Below are 21,812 nucleotides of genomic sequence, written 5' to 3'. Positions count from 1 at the left end.
AAAAAAACAAGTGCATAAGAAGACAAACTGTGCAACTAAAAATAAATAAATAAATACTGAGAACAAGACTGTAGAGTCATTGAAAGTGAGTCCATAGGTTGTGGAGAGTGAAGTTATCCTGATGGCTGAAGGGTCATCCCAGAAGTGAATGAAAATGAAGAAATGTGATAAGTCTGAATTATCTTTATGTTGTTATTTGTTACCTAACTGTTTTTAATTTGCCTTCCAGATACATGAAGTACCTATATCCATATGAATGTGAAAAGCGAGGTCTGAGCTCGCCTGGAGAACTCCAGGCAGCTATTGATAGCAACAGGCGAGAGGGCCGAAGGCAAAGTTATGGATCTACAATGTTTAATTACTCCCCTGTGGGGACGCCTACTATCTTATCCTCTCCCAAGATACAGATGCCCACTATAGCTATATCCACTCATAATGGCAGCCATATTAGCCACGGACATTCTATAAAAAAAGGTATGGTGTTTTTCAATGTTTACATAATGAAGTTCTGTTAATAGATTGATGAGATTTTTTAAATTTTGAAAGCAGAAATATCAACTTGTAACTTTGTTTTTTCATTGACATGATGAAAGATCGCGTGTTCTCAAGGGCTTTTTGTCCCTTGAGTTAGCCATTTTAAATCTGTTTACTGATATGTGAAAAATTTGCTTTGTGGGTTCTTTTGCACCAAGTGTTGAACTCAGTGATGAGGATGATTCAGGGGAAGAGAGTGTATGTTTGCGATAAGCATTCGTGCCATCAAAACTGCAAAGCCCTTGAATCATGTTTCTTTTTCTTTCCTGCAGTGTCAGCCATTTTATTTATCTTCCTTCCTTCCTTCCTGTATGCTGGCGAAGTTTCAGTGTGGTCAGATAATGGGCACAGCAGCTTCAAACCATAGTGTGGCTTCTTAGTTGTTGTCAGTGATTAGTGTTTTTTAAGTTTAATTTCTAGAGGATAGGAAATGAAACATTTTGAGGAGGAGTTCAGATATTGAGATATGCTCTTTTCTCATTATAATAGTCAGGGAGGAGGTGCAGGAGCCAGAAGACTCACACTCAATGATATAGGCACAGTTCCTTCCCCATCATCATCAGATTTCTGAATGGTCCATGAACCCATAAGTTTATGAGAGGCATAGATAAGGTATAGATAAGAAGTCGAGAAGTAGAAAACATAGGTTTAAGGTGAGGGGAAAGATTTAAAGGGGATCTCAGGGACAAGTGTTTCACAGAGAAGATTCAATGTTCAAAGTATATTTATTATCACAGTACATATATGTAGAGACAGAAGCAATTACATTGTTTTAGAAAAAAAAACATTTGGAGAGTTATGTGGATCATTCAGAGTTACAGAGTTCTAGGCCAAATGCAGTCAAATTGGATTTGTATAGATAGGCATCTTGGTCAACATGAATGAGTTGGGCCCAAGTCCTTATTTCTGTGCTATATAACTCTCAGAACCTTTGAATCTCTGTTGATGCCAACCTCCCATTTACACTAACCCCACTTATGAACTCTTGTGCTGCAACCTTCTATGCCTTGACAAATGTTCCCCTTAAATTCTGTGAGAGTGGCTGTTTCTACAGCTTCCTCAAGCAGGGTATTTGCACATTCCAACCACTACCAGGGTAAACACCATTTTTTTTCTCTCTCAGAATCACAATCAAGCTTAATACTGAGGTAGTGTTCATGGATTCAATGTCTGATTGAATCTACGAGGGGAAAAAGCTGATCCTGAATTGTTGAGTGTATGTCTTCAGGCTCCTGAACCTCCTCCCTGAAAGTAGCAATGAAAAGAGGGTATGTCCTCGGTGATGGGATTCCTTAATGGTGCATGTTGCCTTTTTAAGTTGCCTCAGATTCCCTTGTAACTTCTTACTCCTTCCCTCTGTTAAAGGCAAAGAGTTTTCTACCATCTGCCCTGTCTCTGCTTCCATAATTTTCTACACATCGATCAGATCCCTACTCAACTCCCGCAGTCTAGAGAAATACAAACCCACCTAATCCAGTTCCTCCTTATCAGTGAAGCACTCTATTCCAAGCAACATCCGAGTGAATTTCATCTGCAGCCCTTACCATGTAAGCTACTGAACTTTGCTTGTGTTCTACCCGCTGGGCTGCAGGTCAATGCAACTGAAGTGCTCTTCCTATACCAAGTATAAGCCAGAGATTCCTTTATATTTACCCCTTGTCTGCTTGTGTCAGAACAACGTAAACCTTTTGAACCACTTTCTCTGAGCAAGTTTTGCTGAGCACCCCACCAGCAAATTACATCACTCGGCACAGAAAATTTGACAGGGAAGTAATTCCCATATTTGGGTGAATGGTGTCACAAAATTCTTAGTCCAATTTCCTGATGGGCAGGATTTCAGCCAGAAATGGGCACAGTCATTTAAAATCTTGAGCAAAATATTTCCTGTGCATGATTAAGACTTATAAAATAGGTGAAATCTTGTTCTTTTTAAAATCTATTTCTTAGGATCAGAATCAATTTTAATATCACTGGCATATGTCATGAAAATTGTTGTACGGCAGCAATACATTGCAATACCTAATAATAAAAACTGTAAATTACAATAAGTATATAAGTATTAAAAAAGTTAAATTAATTAAGTAGTGCAAAAAAAGAAAAAAAAGTAGCGGCGTAGTGTTCATGGGTTCAACGTCTATTCAGAAGCCAGTAGGCAGAGGGGAAGAAGCTATTCCTGAATCATTGATCAGGGTTGGTAAACCTATGACAGACATGCATAAAATGGCACGCACAAAGATTTTGTTGGCACACGGCTTGCACCAAAGCTATAATTTCACATTTACATTTTTTATGTTATATATGAGTTACGATAACGATACTATTTAGAAGTGTTGCTATTTTTCAATTGTCTTTTTAAAAACTAATATTAATTTTTGACCATGTTTTCTAAAACACTTCATTTGTTTAAAGAAATCTGCCTTTGCTATACTTTTATTAGTGGTAAAACAATAACTATCCATAAATTTGTAGAGAGAATTTGTAGAATTTCTGAGGGATGGCTTTTTAGGACAGCTTATTGATGACCCCACTAGGGGATTGGCTGTGCTGGATTGGATGTTGTGCAATGATCCAGAGGTGATAAGAGAGTTTAAGGTTAAGGAACCCTTAGCGAACAGTGATCACAATATGATCGAATTCACTTTGAAATTTGAGAAGGAGAAACTAAATTCCAATGTGTTGGTATTTCAGTGGAATAAAGGAAATTACAATGACATGAGAGGGGAACTGCCCAAGGTTGACTGGAAAGGGACACTAGCAGGAAGGACAGCAGAGCAGCAATGGCTGGAGTTCCAATGAAAAATGAGGGAAGTGCAAGACAGATATATCCCAAATAAGAAGAAATTTTCGAATGCAGGAAGGACACTACCGTGGCTGACAAGGATGTCAGAGCCAAAGTAAAAGCAAAAGAGAGGGCATACATGCAAGGAAGCCAAAGCTAGTAGAAACATAGAGGATTGGGAAGCTTTTAAAAACTTGCAGAAGGAAACTAAGAAGGTCATTAGGAAGGAAATGATGAATTCTGAAAGGAAGCTGGCAACTAATAAAGAAGATACTAAAAGCTTTTTTGAGTATATAAAGGGTAATAGAGAGTTGAGGATAGATGTAGGACCAATAGAAAATTATGCTGGAGATATTGTAATGAAAGACTCAGAGAGGTCAGAGGAACTGAATGCGTATTTTGCATCAATTTTCACAGTGGAAGGCATCTGCAGCATAGTGTATCAGGGAAGTGAAGTATGTGCAGTGAAAATTACAAAAAAAAGTTGCTCAGGAAGCTTAATGGTCTGAGGGTGGATAACTCTCCTGGACCTGATGGAATGCACCCTCGGGTTCTGAAGGAAGTAGCTGGAGAGATTGCGGAGACATTAACAATGATTTTTCAAGAATCGATAGATTCTGGCATTGTACCAGATGACTGGAAAATTGCAATTGTTACTCCGCTATTTAAGAAGGGTGGAAGGCAGCAGAAAGGAAACAATAGACCTGTTAACCTGACATCAGTGGTTGGGAAGTTGTTGAAATTGATTGTTAGGGATGAGATTATGGAATACCTGGAAGTATATGACAAGATAGTCCAAAGTCAGCATGGTTTTCTTAAAGAAAAGTCTTGCCTGATTAACCTACTGCAATTTTTTGAGGAAATTACAAGCAGGGTAGACAAAGGAGGTGCAGTAGATGTGGTGTACTTGGATTTTCAGAAGGACTTTGACAGGGTGCCGCGCATGAGGCTGATTAGCAAGACAAAAGCCCATGGAATTACGGGGGAGTTACTAGCATGGGTGGAGCATTGGCTGATTGGCAGAAAACAGAGTGGGAATAAAGGGATCCTATTCTGGCTGGCTGCCGGTTACCAGGGGAGTTCCACAGGGTCGGTGTTGGGACCGCTGCTTTTTAACGATGTATGTCAATGATTTGGACTATGGTATTAATGGATTTGTGGCTAAATTTGCCGATGATACAAAGATAGGTGGAGGAGCGGGTAGTGTTGAGGAAACAGAAAGCCTGTAGACTTAGATAGTTCAGGGAAATGGGCAAAGAAGTGGCAAATGAAATATAATATTGGAAAATGTTTGGTCATGCACTTTGGTGGAAGAAATAAATGGGCAGACTATTATTTAGATAGGGAGAGAATTCAAAATACAGAGATGCGAAGGGATGTAGGTGTCTTTGTGCAGGATACCCTAAAGGTTAACCTCCAGGTTGAGTTGGTTGTGAAGAAGGCGAATGCAATGTTGGCATTCATTTCTAGAGGTATAGAATATAAGAGCAGGGATGTGACATTGTGGCTCTATAAGGCACTCGTGAGACCACACTTGGAGTATCGTGTGTAGTTTTGGGCTCCTTATTTTAGAAAGGATATACTGACATTGGAGAGGGTTCAGAGAAGATTCACGCGAATGTTTCCAGGAAGGAAAGGGTTACCGTATGAGGAACGTCTGGCAGCTCCTGGGTTGTATTCTCTGAAGTTCAGGAGAATGAAGAGTAATCTCATAGAAGCATTCCAAACGTTAAAGGTTAAAGGAACAGATCAGATATGGCAAAGTTATTTTCTGTGGTAGGTGAGTCTAGGACAAGGCTTTGTGAAGGGCAGATCATGTTTAACAAGCCTGATAGAGTTCTTTGAGGAGGTGACCAGGAATATAGATGAGGGTAGTGCAGTGCATGTGATCCACATGGATTTTAGTAAGGCATTTGACAAGGTTCCACACGGTAGGCTTATTCAGAAAGTCAGAAGGCATGGGATCCAGGAAAGTTTGACCAGGTGGATTCAGAATTGGCTTGCCTGCAGAAGGCAGAGGGTCGTGGTAGAGGGGGTACATTCGGATTGGTGGATTGTGACTAGTGGTGTCCCACAAGGATCTGTTCTGGGACCTCTACTTTTCGTGATTTTTATTAACGACCTGGATGTGGGGTAGAAAGGTGGGTTGGCAAGTTTGCAGACAACACAAAGGTTGGTGGTGTTGTAGATAGTGTAGAGGATTGTCGAAGATTGCAGAGGGACATTGATAGGATGCAGAAGTGGGCTGAGAAGTGGCAGATGGAGTTCAACCCGGAGAAGTGTGAGGTGGTACACTTTGGAAGGACAAACTCCAAGGCACAGCACAAAGTAAATGGCAGGATACTTGGTAGTGTGGAGGAGCAGAGGGATCTGGGTGTACATGTCCACAGATCCCTGAAAGTTGCCTCACAGGTGGATAGGGTAGTTAAGGAAGCTTATGGGGTGTTAGCTTTCATAAGTCACGGGATAGAGTTTAAGAGTTGCGATGTAATGATGCAGCTCTATGAAACTCTGGTTAGGCCACACTTGGAGTACTGTGTCCAGTTCTGGTCACCTCACTATAGGAAGGATGTGGAAGCATTGGAAAGGGTACAGAGGAGATTTACCAGGACACTGCCTGGTTTAGAGAGTATGGATTATGATCAGAGATTAAGGGAGCTAGGGCTTTACTCTTTGGAGAGAAGGAGGATGAGAGGAGACCTGACAGAGGTGTACAAGATAATAAGAGGAATAGATAGAGTGGATAGCCAGGGCCTCTTCCGCAGGGCACCACTGCTCAATACAAGAGGACATGGCTTTAAGGTAAGGGGTGGGAAGTTCAAGGGGGATATTAGAGGAAGTTTTTTTACTCAGAGAGTGGTTGGTGCATGGAATGCACTGCCTGAGTCAGTGATGGAGGCAGATACAATAGTGAAGTTTAAGAGACTACTAGACAGGTATATGGAGGAATTTAAGGTGTGGGCTTGTATGAGAGGCAGGATTTGAGGGTCGGCACAACATTGTGGGCCAAAGGGCCTGTACTGTGCTGTACTATTCTATGTTCTATGTTCTATGTAAGAGGGCATGTCTTCAGGATTGAAGGATGTCCATCTAGAACAGAGATGTGGAGAAATTACTTTGGTCAGAAGGTGGTAAATCTGTGGAATTTGTTGCCACGAGCGGCTGTAGAAGCCAAGTCACTGGGTGCATTGAAGGCAGAGGTAGATAAGTTCTTGATTAGCCAGGACATCAAAGAGTATGGTGTGAAAACAGGGGAGTGGGGATGACTGGAAGAATTGGATCAGCCCATGATTGACTGGCGGAGCAGACTCGATGGGCCGAATGACCTCCTTCTGCTCCTATATCTTATGGTCTTATAGGACTCATCCTTTTTTCTTAAAGACTCTATAATTATTGTTACAAAATCTTTAATCAATGATACTAATTAATATTTAACTGTTAAAATTTACCATGGCATGCAAGAGAGTATTTTAGAAGATTATCGCCAATTTTGGCACATGCTGTCAAAAAGGTTTGTCATTCTTGAGACCCAGGTCATAATACTAATAACACTTCTTCATTCATTGTTATATTTGGAGAAAACATAGGAATGATTAAGACAACAGTGTAAGCAAGTTTATGAAGAATGTTTCAATCCTACAATATTACCTTGGAGTGTGCTACATTGTATGTTATTTATCTGTGAGGGTCAGTGCTGAACAAACATGCCAGCATGCTGCCTTCACTTGCCTTCACACAAATATATTTTTAGCCAGGACTCATCAGCCGTGACTGTTGCTTTGTCGTGCTATCTCGCATTCACTAAATTAGCAGTAAGTTAGCATTAAATTAGATGAAGCCTGCGGCTGCCCTAATCAGTGCGGTGTGGAGTGGTGCCTCTCCAGAGTAGTTACACCCTGCCATTGCACGTCAGAAAGTTCATTAGTCCTGTCTTAACACTGTCATCAGGAAAAGAGAGTTCTCTCTCCTTTGAATCTTGTGTTATTTGTTTGGAGACCAGGCTCTTCTGGCCCAAAGAGAACCACCACCCAGCAAGCCCCTCATTTAACTTTGGCCTAATCACAGAACAATTTACAATGTCCAATTAACTTACTAACCAGTGCTTCTTTGGACTGCGGGAGAGAACTGGAGCACCCAGAGGAATCCCACACAGTCAAGGGGAGAACAGCCAAACTCCTTATAGACAGAGCCAGAACTGAACTTTGAACTCTGATGCCCCAAGCTCAACTAATGTCATGCTAGTTACTACACTACTGCGCTGCCCCATGGAACTAAGTTTGATTTTAGCCTGAAGTGTCTTAGGGCTAAGAGAAGACGGATTAAATTATACTAAAAAAATCCCAAGTTTGTAAAGACCACTGGGTCATTTATCGAACTGACAAAGCACCAAAACAGGAGGAGTGCTCTCCCTTCAATGCTTCAGTTGCCTTATTAATAGCATCAATGTTTAAGATTTACTCTTTGGAAGCTTCTTGTGTAAACGTACTGTTGCCTAGTCCTTTTACAAATTGTGCCTTCTGGGGAGCACAAGTCATGCTGTTACCTAAGGTTGATTGTCAGCTTTGCCTTGCCAGTTACACTCCCCAAGATACCGGGAGCTGCAAGTCCCCCTGCAGAGAATTAAGGAGGCAGGCACATAAGGTGGAACAGAGAAAATGCTTCATTGTTAGTGTTGCTGTCTTCCAGATCATATTTGATCGTATGTTGAATCAGCCTGCTATAAAAGTTGGATTGACGTCAGTTGAAGAATGTCAGATTGCTTTTGCTATCCTAGTTAATATTTAGCCCACTTGGGGGACCAATTTGCAACACTTTGGTGACCTCCTCTTTCCTCTCTCGCACTTAGAAGAGCAGGCGCTGTCAACGGCGGCCCACAACCGAATAGCGATCCCGCTCAGCATCGCCGGCCATCACGTCAGCACCAGCCAGGCCGTCGCGGCTCAGGCGGCCGCGTCGCAGATGGCAGCGGCCCAGGCAGTGGCCCTGGATCAGCTGCGAGAGAAGCTGGATTCAGGGGAGCCGCCGGAGAAGAAGAAGCTGGCCATGGCGGAGGAGCAGCAGCGGCTCATGCAGCAAGCCCTGCAGCAGAACCTGCTGGCCATGGCAACGCAGATCCCCATGAACATCAAGATCAATAGCAGAGGTAAGGCGAGAAGACGCAATGTGTGAATGCTGGGTTCAGACAACAGTTTCCCAGTAACACTCAGCTCACTTATACATCACCACCGTCGACCTCTGCATTATCGTAGAGATTACATCTGTCTTGTCTAAGTTCTCTTATGAACCTAATGAATAGGAACCAGGGGCAAGTCAAACTGCTCTTCAAGCCTATTTTGGCATTTAATTAGATCGTAGCTGATTGGATCATTGGTCTCAGCTCCACTTTCCTGGCCATCATTCTTGATTCCTTTGTAGTGATAAATCCATCTAGAGCATAGAACATAGAAGTGTACAGCATACGAGCAGGCCATTCAGCCCACAATGTTGTGCTGAACCAGCTAAAAAGCAAATCAAGAACATCCAAACACTAATCCCTCCTACCTACACCATATCCCTCTATCTTCCTTATATCTATATGTCTATCCAAATGTCTCTTGAAAGCCTCTAATGTATTTGCCTCTGTCACCATACTTGGCAGCTATTTCCAGGCATCCACGACTCTCTGAGTAAACAGAAATACCCCTCACTTCCCCCTTGAACCTACTTCCTCTCACCTTCAAAGCATGCCCTCTGGTATTAGACATATCACCCCTGGGAAAACTCTCTATTGCAAATTTTTATTTATTTCTGTATTGGTATAACTAATCTCAGTTATTTTCTTCAAATTTCAACCTAGGGTGCCAACTGTGCCATTTTTCTTGTAAAAATCAAAACATCTATTGAACTATTGAATTTATTTTTTTCCAATGACCTGAAAAAGAAGGCCTTACCTCCTTCAGTGCTTGCTCTCTCCCACGACCCACAGGTTTCTAAGATTCAAATTCATCAGAATCACTCATTGTATTGGCTTTTCCTTTATTAAAGACTTTTGTACCAAAGACTAGAGCCTTTAAAGAAAAATAAAATAATTTGTCTTCTGAATATGTTCTCCACAAAATTTAAACTTGAGCTAAAGCTCCATATGATTTATCAGATAATCGGATATCATTTATGAAAAATCATAGCTAATACCAGAGGACATTGTTTTAAGTTGAATGGAGGAAAGTCTGGGGGGGATGTCAGAGGTAGCTTTTAATATAGACATTGATACATGCCTGTAATTCACAGCCAGAGCTGGTGATAGTGGCTGATACGTTTGGGATATTTAGGAGAGTCTTAGATACTATAGGCATATTGATGTTTTAAAAAATGGAGGATTATTGACACAGGAGATTCTGCAGATGCTGGAAATCTAGAGTAACATATACTTGGCCCTCCTTATCCGCAAATTTCGCATGCGCGAATTCAACCAACCGCGAATCGAGAAAACCCGGAAGTGCTCTTCCAGCACTTGTTGTTCGAACATGTACAGACTTTTTTTTCTTGTCATTATTCCCTAAACAATGCAGTATAACAACTATTTTACATAGCATTTATATTGTATTAGATATTATAAGTAATCTAGAGATGATTTAAAGTACACGGGAGGATGTGCGTAGGTTATTGTGGATCTGGATCGGAAAAAAAAACGGAAGTTCTCTTACTAAGTAAGTCGGAACAAGTACATCCGGTATTATTTAGCATCAGTTAGTCAAACGTTTGTCTTAGTTTATAGTATATATTTTACCTTTCTATGCATATAGAACACTTAAGAAACGTATGTTTCAATGCTGGGCTCAGGAACGGAAATTCCCGAGTTGGATCCAGTGACAGATTGCTCTTGATCACGCTGTCCATCCTTGCCGGGATGATGTGAAGGATCAAAAACCCAAAACCCAATAATTAAACCACTGTGATGTTTAGTAATAATTGTAGCTTTCATCGGAGCAGGGATTTTCTCACTTTATCCTTTAAAATTGTTCCAATCGTTGACCGACTGTAGCCTAATGCTTTTCCAATGACCGATGGCATTTCACCTCTTTCCAATCGCTTTGTTATTTCCACTTTATTTTAAATCGCAACCGTGATTATTTTCATGAACAGAAACACTGCAGATTCAGAGCTCTGCTGCCGGGTCCTAATGTCCACCGCACGGAGGCAGGTTAAATAAGGTCCGGGGTTCCGCTGGGTCTTAAGGTCCACCTTATTTAGACAGGTTGAATAAGGGACTTGAGCATCTGCGTTTTTTGGTATCCGCGAGGGGTCCCGGAACCAATCCCTCGCGAATAAGGAGGGCTGACTGTATACAAAAAGCTGGAGGAACTCAACAGGTCAGACAGTAATAAACAGTCGATGTTTCAAGCAGAGACCCTTAATCAGGACTGGAAAGGAAGGGTGAAGAAGCCAGAATAAGAAGGTGAGGAGGAGGGGAAGGAGTACAAGCTAGCAGGTTATAGGTGAAACCAGATGAGGGGAAAGGAAGGTGGGTGGCAGAGTGGGGAGGGGATGAAGTGAGAAGCTAGAGGTTGATAGGTGGAAAAGATAAATGGTTGAAGAAGAAGGAATCTGATAGGAGAGTGGACCACCAGAGAAGGGAAAGAAAGAGGGGCCCCAGAGGGAGGTAAGGGGAAGAGGAGGTAAGAGGGGAGCCAGAATGGGGAATGGAAGAGAAAAGGGGGATGGGGAGAAATTGCTAGAAGTTATGTAGGAGGGAAGGGTTAGATTGATCCTGGAGTAGGGTAAAAGTTTGGCGCACAATCATGAGGCAAAGGACCTGTATCGTGCTCTACTGTTCTGCGTTCCATAGAAGCATACACAAGATTCACCTTTAACGTCAATTGATGTGTCTTAAATTACATTGGACAAAGCCGTGTAACCCCCGTCTTCTCTCCTGTGCAAAAGATTGCTGATTTTACTGCATTTTTCATGTTTGTTTTTCTAACACGGTGAGATATGTTGGTCCTGTAGAATGAAACATCCACTCACATTTCACACCCGGTGTGCACTGATAAGATACACCATAAGGCAGGTGTTTAGTGGTCTGCCCTAGCACTGCCGCAAGCACATGGGACAACAGCTGTTACAGAATGTTATCCAGATGCCAGCTACAGTACATGAACAAAGGCTCATATATCCAGAGTGAGCACCTACTATGATTGGACTGTTAAAAGGCAAACAGCTGCTCTTCCACATCTCCAACTGATGTGAGCACCACCTGATTTGGGTATGATGTGTGTTGAAAATTTTATTAGAAGAATTGTGTGAAGGGCTCAGGCAGTTTGCCATGTCTGATTTAAGAACTTTGTGGATGTGCTGCCTTTCTAACAGTGAAGCAATCCTGGACTCGTTAGTAGTCTGCTGAGCAAGTGTCCTGACTGATAAAAGGACACGGCCGACAAAGGAAGTTCAGTTGTGCATGTCAGGGTTGCTGGTTCAGTACCACAGCTTTTGATGCCAGCACTCTTGCTTTCTGGCTGTAGAAGAGGTTTGCCTCCATATAACCTAATAGATGTAGCAGGAAACTTCCCAGTTCTGTTTAGTATAAGTTCGTTAAACTTCATGAATTGACAAGGCAGGGAAATGGGGTTGAGAAGGAAAATGAATCCGCCATGATTAAATGGTGGAGCAGACCCAATGGACCAAATGACCGAATTCTGTTCCTATGCCTTATGGTCGGAGTAGACTTTGCACACAGTTTAGGCTTAGCTGAATTGGTAAACTGGACCATATTCAGATCTGAATGAATATGCCACAGCCGTCAGGTCCTACATGGGTGAGCATGAGCCCAGGAGAACATACTGAATACATTCAGACGAGAAGCCGTGGTCTGCTGAGAGCTAAATCTGTGGCATACAAAACCAGCAATCCAGAAGCATCAAAGAAGTTCAGGTACAATCTACGGAAGACTATCATGAGAGTGGGAAAGCAATTGCATGCGAAATTACAGATGCAGTTGGATGCATAGCAGTGTTTTCATGCAATTACTTCCTATAAGGCGAAACCTAACAGCATAAATGGCAGTGATACTTCACTCCCTGACGGACTCTTTGAAAGGGAGAATAACACTGCATCTGTATCTGACAGCCCTGTGCTTTCTTTCTTGGAGACTGAGATTAGAACATCCTTCAAAAGGATGAATCCTTATCAAGCCCCAATGGTGTACCTGGCAGGGTACTGAAAATCTGTGCTGACCAATTGGCTTGAATGTTCAAGGACATTTTCAGCCTCTCACTGCTGCAGATGGAGGTTCCCATCTGCTTCAAAAGGGGTTCACTCATTCTGGTGCCCAAGAAGAGCAGGGTGAGCTGCCTCAGTGACTATCGTGCAGTGACACTCACATCTTTTGTGATGAAGACCTTTGGGAGGTTGGTCATGGCCAGAATTAACTGCAGCCTAAGCAAGAACTTAGACCTGCTCCATTTTGCCTACTGCCATAGCAGGTCTACAGTGGATGCAATCTCACTGACTCTCCGCTCAGCTTTGGTCCACCTGGACACCCACAATATCTACATGAGGCTGCTCTTTATTGATTATAACTTAGTATTCACACCGTCAACCTCTCTATACTAATCAGCAAGCTTTAAAACCTTCATCTCTGAACCTCCCTCTGCAACTGCAACCTTGACTTCCTCACTGGGAGACCACAGTCAGTGCAAATCAGAAATGAAATCTCCTCCTTGCTGGCAATCAACACTGGCGCACCTCAAGGATGTGTGTTTAACCCACTGCTGGACTCTCCCTACACTCGAGACTGTGCGACTAAGCTCAGCTCATATACCATCTCTAAAATCTGTTGTTAGCACAATCTCAGATGACAATGAGGAGGCATAGAGGAGTGAAATAGATAGGCTGGTTAGGTAGTGTCACAACAACAACCTTGCGTTCAACACCAGCAAGACAAAAAATTGATTGTGGATTTCAGGAAGGGGAAGTCACGAGGACACACACTAATTCTCGTTGAGGAAGCCAGCAGTGGAAAGGATCAACAGCTTCATGTTCGAGGGTGTCAACATCTCAGGTCATCTATCTTGGGTGCAACATATTGATGCAATCATCAGGAATTTGAAGAAATTTGGTATCGCACGGAAGTCTTTGCAAATTTCCATAGGTGTACAGTGGAGAGCATTCTGACTGGTTGCATCACCATCTGGCATGGAGGCTCCATTGTGCACTGAAAGGGTTGAGGACTCTGCTAGCTCTATCATGGGCTCTAGCCTCCCTACCATCAAAGATATCTTCACAAAGCAGTTCTACAAGAAGGCAGTATCCATCATTAAGGACCCTCGCCGCTTCTCATTGCTACCATCAAGAAGCTTGAATATGCGCACTCAACATTTTAGGAACAGCTTCTCTCCTTCTACCGTCAGATTTCTGAACCCACAAACTCTTCTTTGCTATTCCTCTTTTGCATGATTTATTTATTTGTTTGTTTTGTCATTTATAGTAATTTTATGTCCTACACTCTAATGCTGTCACAAACAACATATTTCAGGATATATGTCAGCGATAATAGACCTGATTCTGAATTAGGCTCCTTCCCACTTTATGTCTCTATCCCAGCAGGATGGGAAGGATTTGGAAGCTGTTTAAAATCTAATGGGCTTGAAAAGCTTCTTGTAATCATCGATAAACCAAACCGATTGCCTAGTTTGTCTCAGCACATAAGAAGCATCCATACTCATCCGCCGGCAATGACGTTGAATCCCTCTGCTTATACAAAGGCAGAGTCCACTGTTCTGGGAATAGGTAATTGCAAATGTTCCATCTATTGTGATTGTATGACCTGTAATCTTGTTGTAACTTTTTGCGCAAATAAAATATTCAAAAATTAATGTGCCAAGCAAAACTGGAAAACAAAGCAGATAAATGTAATAATTTGCGTTTATAAATTATGTTTTAGTTATCCTTCATATTGAATCATAACATACAAAATCCTTTAATGTTATTTCCAGTGCATAAGTGTAGAGGAGAATGAAATAATTGTTACTCCAGACCTGATGCAGCACAAAAATATCTCAATAAGATAAAGAACTCAATATAAAAAAGCACAGTAAGTATAAATACATAAGATAGCTTAAATACAGTACATAGATTGATGCATGTCTGTGCTAGGCACAGGAATGTCTGTACATAAGGTGACTATGACAGGAAATGATAAAGTATGGGGGTTAGGGTGGCGGTATTGGAGGTATTGATCAGTCTTACTGCTTGGGGAAAGTAGCTGTTTTTGAGTCTGGCGGTCTGGCATGTGTGCTGTGTGGCTTCCTCCCTGATGGGAGTCGGGCAAACAGTCTATCAGCAGGTTAGGCGGTATCCTTTGTGATCTTACTGGCTCTTTCCTGGCAGTTTCTGTATATATGTCCTGGATGGTGGGTAGGCTGGTGCTGATGATGCGTTGGGCAGTTTTGACTACCTGCTGTAGAATCTTCCTGTTCACAGTGGTGTAGTTGCTGGACCAAGCAGTGATGTAGCATGTTAGAATGCTCTCTACTGTGCATTTGTAGAAGGAAGTGAGCAGACATGTGCACAGTCCGGCTCTCCTCAGCCTCCCCAGAAAGGAGAAGCATTGGTGAGCTTTCCTGATAGTGTGTGATGTGTCCTGGGACCATAAAAGTTTGTGTCAGGTCTGCAATTCCAGGAGTTTGAAACTGCTCATAGTGTCCACTGCTGTGCCACCAACAGAAGAAATATTTTACCTGAACTGACTGATCTCAGTGTGGTATGGCAATTGTCCCGTATCGGACCGCAAAGCACTCCAGCGTGTGGTGAAAACTGCCCAGTGGATTATCGGCACCCAATTGCCCACCATTGACAACATCTACCATAAACGCTGCCTGGGCAGGACGAAAAGCATTATCAAGAATGCATCTCATCCTAACCATGGAATTTTTACTCTCCTCCCATCCGGTAGGCACTACAGGAGCCTCCGCTCCCGCACCAGCAGACACAGGAAGAGCTTCTCCCTGAGGCTGTGACACTGCTGAACCTCTCATCACAGCGCTAAGCAGTATTGCACCTGTATTGTACTGTCTCAGTACTTTCATATTTGTGTGCTGTATCACTTTTTTTATTCGCAGTTATTTTGTAAATAACACTATTCTTTGCATTTCTGGTCAGATGCTAAATGCATTTCATTGGCATTGTATCTGTACTTGGCACAATGACAATAAAGTTGAATCTAATCTAATATCTACTGTTGCCTGTATTGATAGTATCTTGTCAAAAGCCTGTACCGTATGTCACAAAGGTTTTACCCATCACACGTTCAGTAGCACATTTACACACTCTCTGCTCCTATCAGCAGAGCCCCACGTTGATGCTTCCTTGCATAAGTGACATTACTCTATTGCATCAGTCTGTCTAATAAATACCACTACACTTTTAATCACATATTAATTGCAGATTTCTCTAGCTCAGCATTATATAATCATCATCCACAATGCAACATTACCACCAGATTTCATGCCAGTACAAGTTCTTTCTTTTCCTTTGGTTAAATTATTTACAGTTATTTATAGAATCCTAGAATGGTGGCAGTTCAGAATCAGAGCTGCATATGTCATAAGATTCATTGGTTTGCAGCAGCAGTACAGTGCAAGACATATAATAAAAATATACTATAATAAAAAATGCAAAAGACAAGAAGCGAAATGCACTAAATGTGCATTTCAAAAACAATTTGATAATCATGATTTCAATTCATCAGAATCAGGGATCACAACAAAAGTCTCCATTGGTGAAGGATGGGTCAGTACTTCACACCTCAGGAAAAGGTTCAGTGGAATGAACAAAAGTTAATGTTCATTCTGTTTCTCACTGTTGCTTTTTTTGTCTTTTCACTGTTTTCACTGCAGAACAAATATCAGGTTATAGGTTGGCAATAAGAAATCTAATTTTGATTCTGGGATCAGCCAAAAGATTACCCTTTCGAAATCATTAGTAATGTTAATGTTAAGAACAAACCAGGTAAGTAGTGCTGGACTGCCTAGTGTGGGAATTAGAAGCTACCATTCCGATGGAGTGAAAAGTAAGGACCCCCATCACCCAGGACATGCCTTACTGTCATTGCTACCATCAGGTAGGAGGTACAGGAGCCTGAAGACACACACTCAGTGATTCAGAACAGCTTCCTCCCCTCTGCCATCCGATTTCTGAATGGACGTTGAACCCATGAGATCCACCTTACTACTTTTTTTATTTCTATTTTTGCACTACCTATTTAGTTTAACTATTTAGTATATACTTACTGTAGTTCACAGTTTTTTTTTGTATCATTATATATTGCATTGCACTGCTGCCACAAAGACAACAAATTTCATGATACACGCAGGTGATATTAAACCTGATTCTGAATATTTTCTGAGGCTAGGATTTAGACAGAGTGGTGGAGGCTTTTCTCCTTACTTCATTGACATGTGTGCCCATTGTTGAAGCAAAATAACTACAACTGATCACAGTTACTCTGGAAAGCTTGCCCGCAGGTGCCTGTAATATAAGATTTTCTATTTTTTAGTGCTAACCATCTTCATTTTGTGAGGTTCAAAACCAATCTGTGTCAAATTCAATATCATAAACATAAGAGATTCTGATAATTCTGGAAATCTAGACCATTCAATATATTTGCCAAGTGACATAAATGTCATTTGAGGTATGAGTGTGACACACTTCAATAAATTCGTTTGCTTTCTGGCAACACATTAATGTCAAAATCTACCCCACTATGATCTCGCACCTTATTATCTAACTGCACTGTATTTTCTCTGTAGCTGTTACACTTTATTCCGCATTATTATTGATTACCTCAGTGCTCTGTGGAATGATTTGATCTGTATGAACAGTATGCAAGACAAGCTTTTCACTGAACTTCATACATGACACTAATAAAATTGCAATTCCAATTCCAATTCATTATTTTGAGTTGTACATTTAAAGCTGTTTGGAGAGGAAATTCCTTATCCTTAAGAAAACTGGAAATCATACCAAGGCCCATAGTTCAAATAGAAGTTTAAATAGAAAAAAGTAGGAGGTGATTAATGGTTAGAAGGCAAACAATTCCCCACTCCTAAATGTCACTAGAGTATAGGAGGAATAGAAGATTCTTCTCTCCAATCAAATTTCTTCTTCTTCATCCCTTTACCTCTTCCACCTATCATCTCCCAGCTTCTCACTTTATCCTCTCAACCCTCCCACCTACCATCCCTCTTTCTGTTTATTTAATATTTCAGTAATATTTGAGTAATCATGTACATATATTATTTGATTAAGCATTTTTGTTCATTTAAATAATTCATTATGAGCTGCATATCTAAATATGTGAATTGCATACGTCATTGCACTATCCCATGATATGTACATGCCTCGCTTAAAGTAAGCGTGGTTAGACCTGCATTTTGGACTCCCATGTCTTCCTTTGAATTCATTTAATGTTTTGAAGTTACAAAACATAACACCCATAACCTGGTTTCACGAATCACCTGCCTGTTTGTACCCCTTTTCCCCATTCCCCCACAACCTTCTAATTCTGGCTTATTCCCCCTTCATTTCCAGTCCTGATGAAGGGTCTCAGCTTGAAACTTTGATGGTTTATTCTCCTTCGCAGATGCTGCCTGACCTGCTGAGTTCCTTCAGCATTTTGTGTGTGTGTGTGTGTGTGTGTGTGTGTTGCTCTGGATTCACAGCATCTCTTGTGTTAAAGACTTCTACACATGGGGCCAATTACACTTTAATAAATAACACTTCCAGGAGCAGAAAGAGAAACAATGTACTTGCATATTATTTGCTAAGAGAAACTTAGAAATCAAATAGCCTAATGCTACCAGCTCCCAAGAGTCAGCTTATCATTTCTGGTTTACTCTTTGGTTATCTTGCTTTTTTGCACTCATATTGGTATTTTCTTCTTCTTGCTTTCCCCAGCAGATGACAGACAAGAAACTGCATTGAACCTGTCTACAAATGGCATTAGCAGCATCAACATGTCAATAGAAATAAATGGAGTTGTCTACACAGGTAAATAGAAGGCTGTTTTCCGATGTAATTGCGAGCAGGAAATCCAATAACTTATGGCAATGCAGTGGCGTTAAGTTCTATACACAATTTGATGTCTTTACTATAAAATCCATTCTAATGAAGTGGCAGTCCGATGCAGTTAAAAAAAGTTAAATATCTTGAAATTGCCCTTGTTGATTTGCGGTCGATTGTGCTCATTCTCATAGATTGAGAAACAGACTGTTGTATCCAGACCATGTTGTTGAAGTAAAGGTTTAATTACCACTATGTAAGCACTAGCTGTTCGGAACCCACTCTCCCATGTTAACTTGCCCTTTAATTCTAGCCGGTTCCTAAGGGAATGATGGAACATGGAATTAAATGGGATGGGATGTTGAGGGGAGGGGGAAAATGGAACAGCAATTTAGCTACGACAGGGATACTTAGTAAGGAATGTGGTGCTAAACATAGAAAGTAATAAGAATGAAAGCAGGAGCTAAAACAGCTGTTAAGAACACCACATAACAGGTGTCTAGGCCATAAAAATAATATGTAATGATTGAAAAAAGCTGCAACAAATTTTAGCAACTCTCATGATCTGAGGTACAGTCTCTGTATACTGTGCTTCGAGTGGTTTGAGTCTTAATTAACTGTATAAACACAATCCATATATATGCAGTAATTCCTTTAAAGCAGGCTTCCCAACCTGGGAGTCCACGGACCCCTCAGTTAATTGGCATAAAAAGGTTGGGAACCCCTGCTTAAGTGTAAAATGCTCAGGTATTCAGTGGTACATCAAAACAGTTACATCCCTTAAGACTGCACATCTACCTGTGGGCCTGATTGTAAGATTAATGCAGTATCTTTGTGTTGTTGCAGTCTTAAATAGAGTTCATTTTTATTTTTGTGATCCTCATTTTCCTGAAATCAGTGGCACATTTGCCTTATTGGTCTTAAATGGCAACTCTAAAGATTTAAAGATTAACTTTATTTGTCACATAGACATTGAAACATACAGTGAAATGTATTGCTCATGCCAAATCAAATCAACAAGGATAGTGGTTGGGTTGGGTTGTTCTCCGATCTTGGCAATTTACTAGCATCCGATCGTCACCGTACGAGGAGACATCAGCAGTGCGCTGTTAACTGTGGTGTGTCCTCCAGATGCTCGGCCTTTAAATACCTGTCAATCAGCTGACTGGGCGTCATTTCAGAAACACAGTTGTGATGGGAGGAAATCTCTTCGCCGATTGATTGCGTGGCGAACTTCATGGATTTTGCTCTGGAACTTTGCCTACATTGGTTCATAAATAGGACTGAAGTCTACATGTTTGTTTACAGAATTGTTTGTGGAAAATTACACTTCTGAGAATTCTTTTGCATGTCTCGTGTTTTGCATGTGCCATGTCTTTCAGTGAGGATAGTGCTAGGCAGTCTGCAAATGTCAACTTGCTAATGTTGCTTGAACTGCTACACTACCACACCACTGTGAAATGTCACTGGAGGTGGAACCAACCTTGTGACAGTGCCTAACTGCTCAAGTTTTCTTTTCCTTTGTAATACTGCCATACCTGAGAAAATAGTTAAAACTGCAGTATTGATTTAGTGGCAGGCAGTACACTTATCCTGATACTGCTATAGGATATTCCAACATAAAACGTCTTCTTTGCCTTCTACGAACACCTCCACTTCATGGGACTGCAACTGAATTCATGCCCAGCATTGGCAAAAGAACTGAATGATTTTATTTAGTTACGGTTACTTCAGAACTACTCTGGTCAACTTATTATGATGTAACAATGTCTGTTTTGATCATGTGTACCATTCATTCAGAAGATCCCACCTCAGGGACACCTCACTGCAGTTTTGAGGCAATGTTAGTTATCAAATGTGGTTTGAAGTAAGCCTGCCTACTTCCTTGGGTGCAGGTAAAAGATACCAGTGCAGAAGTCTGTCATTCTGGATTTCCGGTATCTGCCGATTTCTGGATGAATATGGAGCTGTTGAAACACAACAACACCTTGCTGCCAGCAAACAAAGCTACTATCTGTTCTATTAATCACACATTTTCTGGAAAAAGATCACTACAATCAGTAGCCTGTAATTTCCCTTTCAGAGTTGAGATTTTGAACGGCCTGTACGACCTAAACAACAGGAATTCTGCAGATGCTGGAAATTCAAGCAACACACATAAAAGTTGCTGGTGAACGCAGCAGGCCAGGTAGTATCTCTAGGAAGAGGTGCAGTCAACGTTTCAGGCTGAGACCCTTCGAGATGCTGCCTGGCCTGCTGCGTTCACCAGCAACTTTTATGTGTGTGGCCTGTACGACCTGGTATTTTTGCGGTCTAAACTGAAGTCTCAAAGGTGCAGGGCAGTTGTGGCATGCCATAGAGAGGCCAAATCGAGGCAGCAGGGTCAGAGCTCACTCGCCGATCAACGACCGTTGTTGGAGTGGATTTGGAGCCAATTCAAAGCGGCGGAAGCAAGGCAAGGCAGAGTTGAGGCAGTGAGGCCTGGATCCAAATGCAGATCGAAGCAGTAGGTCCTAGGTCTGACAGCGAGGAGCAGCACGGTGTACAGCCAAATTAAGCGTTGGACCAGATTGAAAAGATCAGGGTATTGAGGCTGGAGATGAGGGATGGGTTGGTGTTCAGCTCTCTGCTTGGAGAGGCTTACTCGTCTCTGCAATGAACTGAGGATGTGGCCTGCAAGTGACGGATTCCTTGACCAGCTGCAGGGTTGACTGACTTCATGGCTGTGAATTCACATTCATGAACTTTATGTTATTTCTTACTTTTTATTGTTTGCATGATTTATTCTTCTTCTTGCACATTGGGTGTTTGACAGTGTTCTTTTGCCATGGGTTCTATTGAGTTTCTTTGTTTTGTGGCTGTCTGTAAGGAGACAAATCTCAAGGTTTTAGACAGTAATAAATGTATTTTGAACTTTGCAGGTTGTCTTGTGATTATCACATTGAATCTTGCAAAAAAATTAATTGCTGCATTTCTAATACAGTATTGCAAAATTTCAACATGTCAAAAGTATCTGATAAAAGGTAAAACATGGTTGAACTCCCTAAAGATACTAAAAAATGTAAGACTCTCTTCCCCAGTTCCTCGTTCCGTGTGTCCTTGTTACAAAGTTTGTCCATTTCCAGACATGTCCAAAGCATCAGAGTTGTCCTGTATTTTCTGTATATTTATTATCTGAGTCATTGTTATACCACTATTCTTGATTCAATATATCCTGGATTACTTTCAAATAACTCATCTCCAATAATAGTATCATTGGCTCTTCAACTTCCTTTACCTTCCGCAGCTCAGAATCCAAGAGCAATCAGTGGTTATCAGTCTTTTTGTTTTGGAAACAGCTGTGTTGCTATTTAATTTGTCTGCTTTCACGGTAGTACTCCTGTTAGTTTAACTAGTTTTAACTCGTCAATGTGTGCTTGAGACATTTCAGCAGACGTTCCCCACAGGAGGTGAGCCTGTGACT

The 21,812-nt window shown here is 41.4% G+C and overlaps 1 protein-coding gene across 4 annotated transcripts in view; it reads left to right on the top strand.

Moving 5' to 3' along the window:
• arid3c (AT rich interactive domain 3C (BRIGHT-like)) overlaps positions 1-21,812 on the top strand; it is a 587,014-nt gene that overhangs the window by 547,488 nt on the left and 17,714 nt on the right. For 2 of the 4 annotated variants that reach the window (XM_063042790.1, XM_063042793.1), the window contains exons 5-7: positions 230-474; positions 8,160-8,456; positions 18,245-18,337. In XM_063042790.1, coding sequence (XP_062898860.1) covers positions 230-474; positions 8,160-8,456; positions 18,245-18,337 — 635 coding nt within the window. The remainder of the gene's footprint in view (positions 1-229; positions 475-8,159; positions 8,457-18,244; positions 18,338-21,812) is intronic. The other 2 variants (XM_063042792.1, XM_063042791.1) reach the window with 2 other exon arrangements.

Source organism: Mobula hypostoma, chromosome 3, assembly GCF_963921235.1.
Source record: "Mobula hypostoma chromosome 3, sMobHyp1.1, whole genome shotgun sequence".
Classification (NCBI taxonomy): domain Eukaryota; kingdom Metazoa; phylum Chordata; class Chondrichthyes; order Myliobatiformes; family Myliobatidae; genus Mobula; species Mobula hypostoma.
Note: the sequence above shows the minus strand (reverse complement) of the source record. Positions and strands in the feature narration are given on the sequence as shown.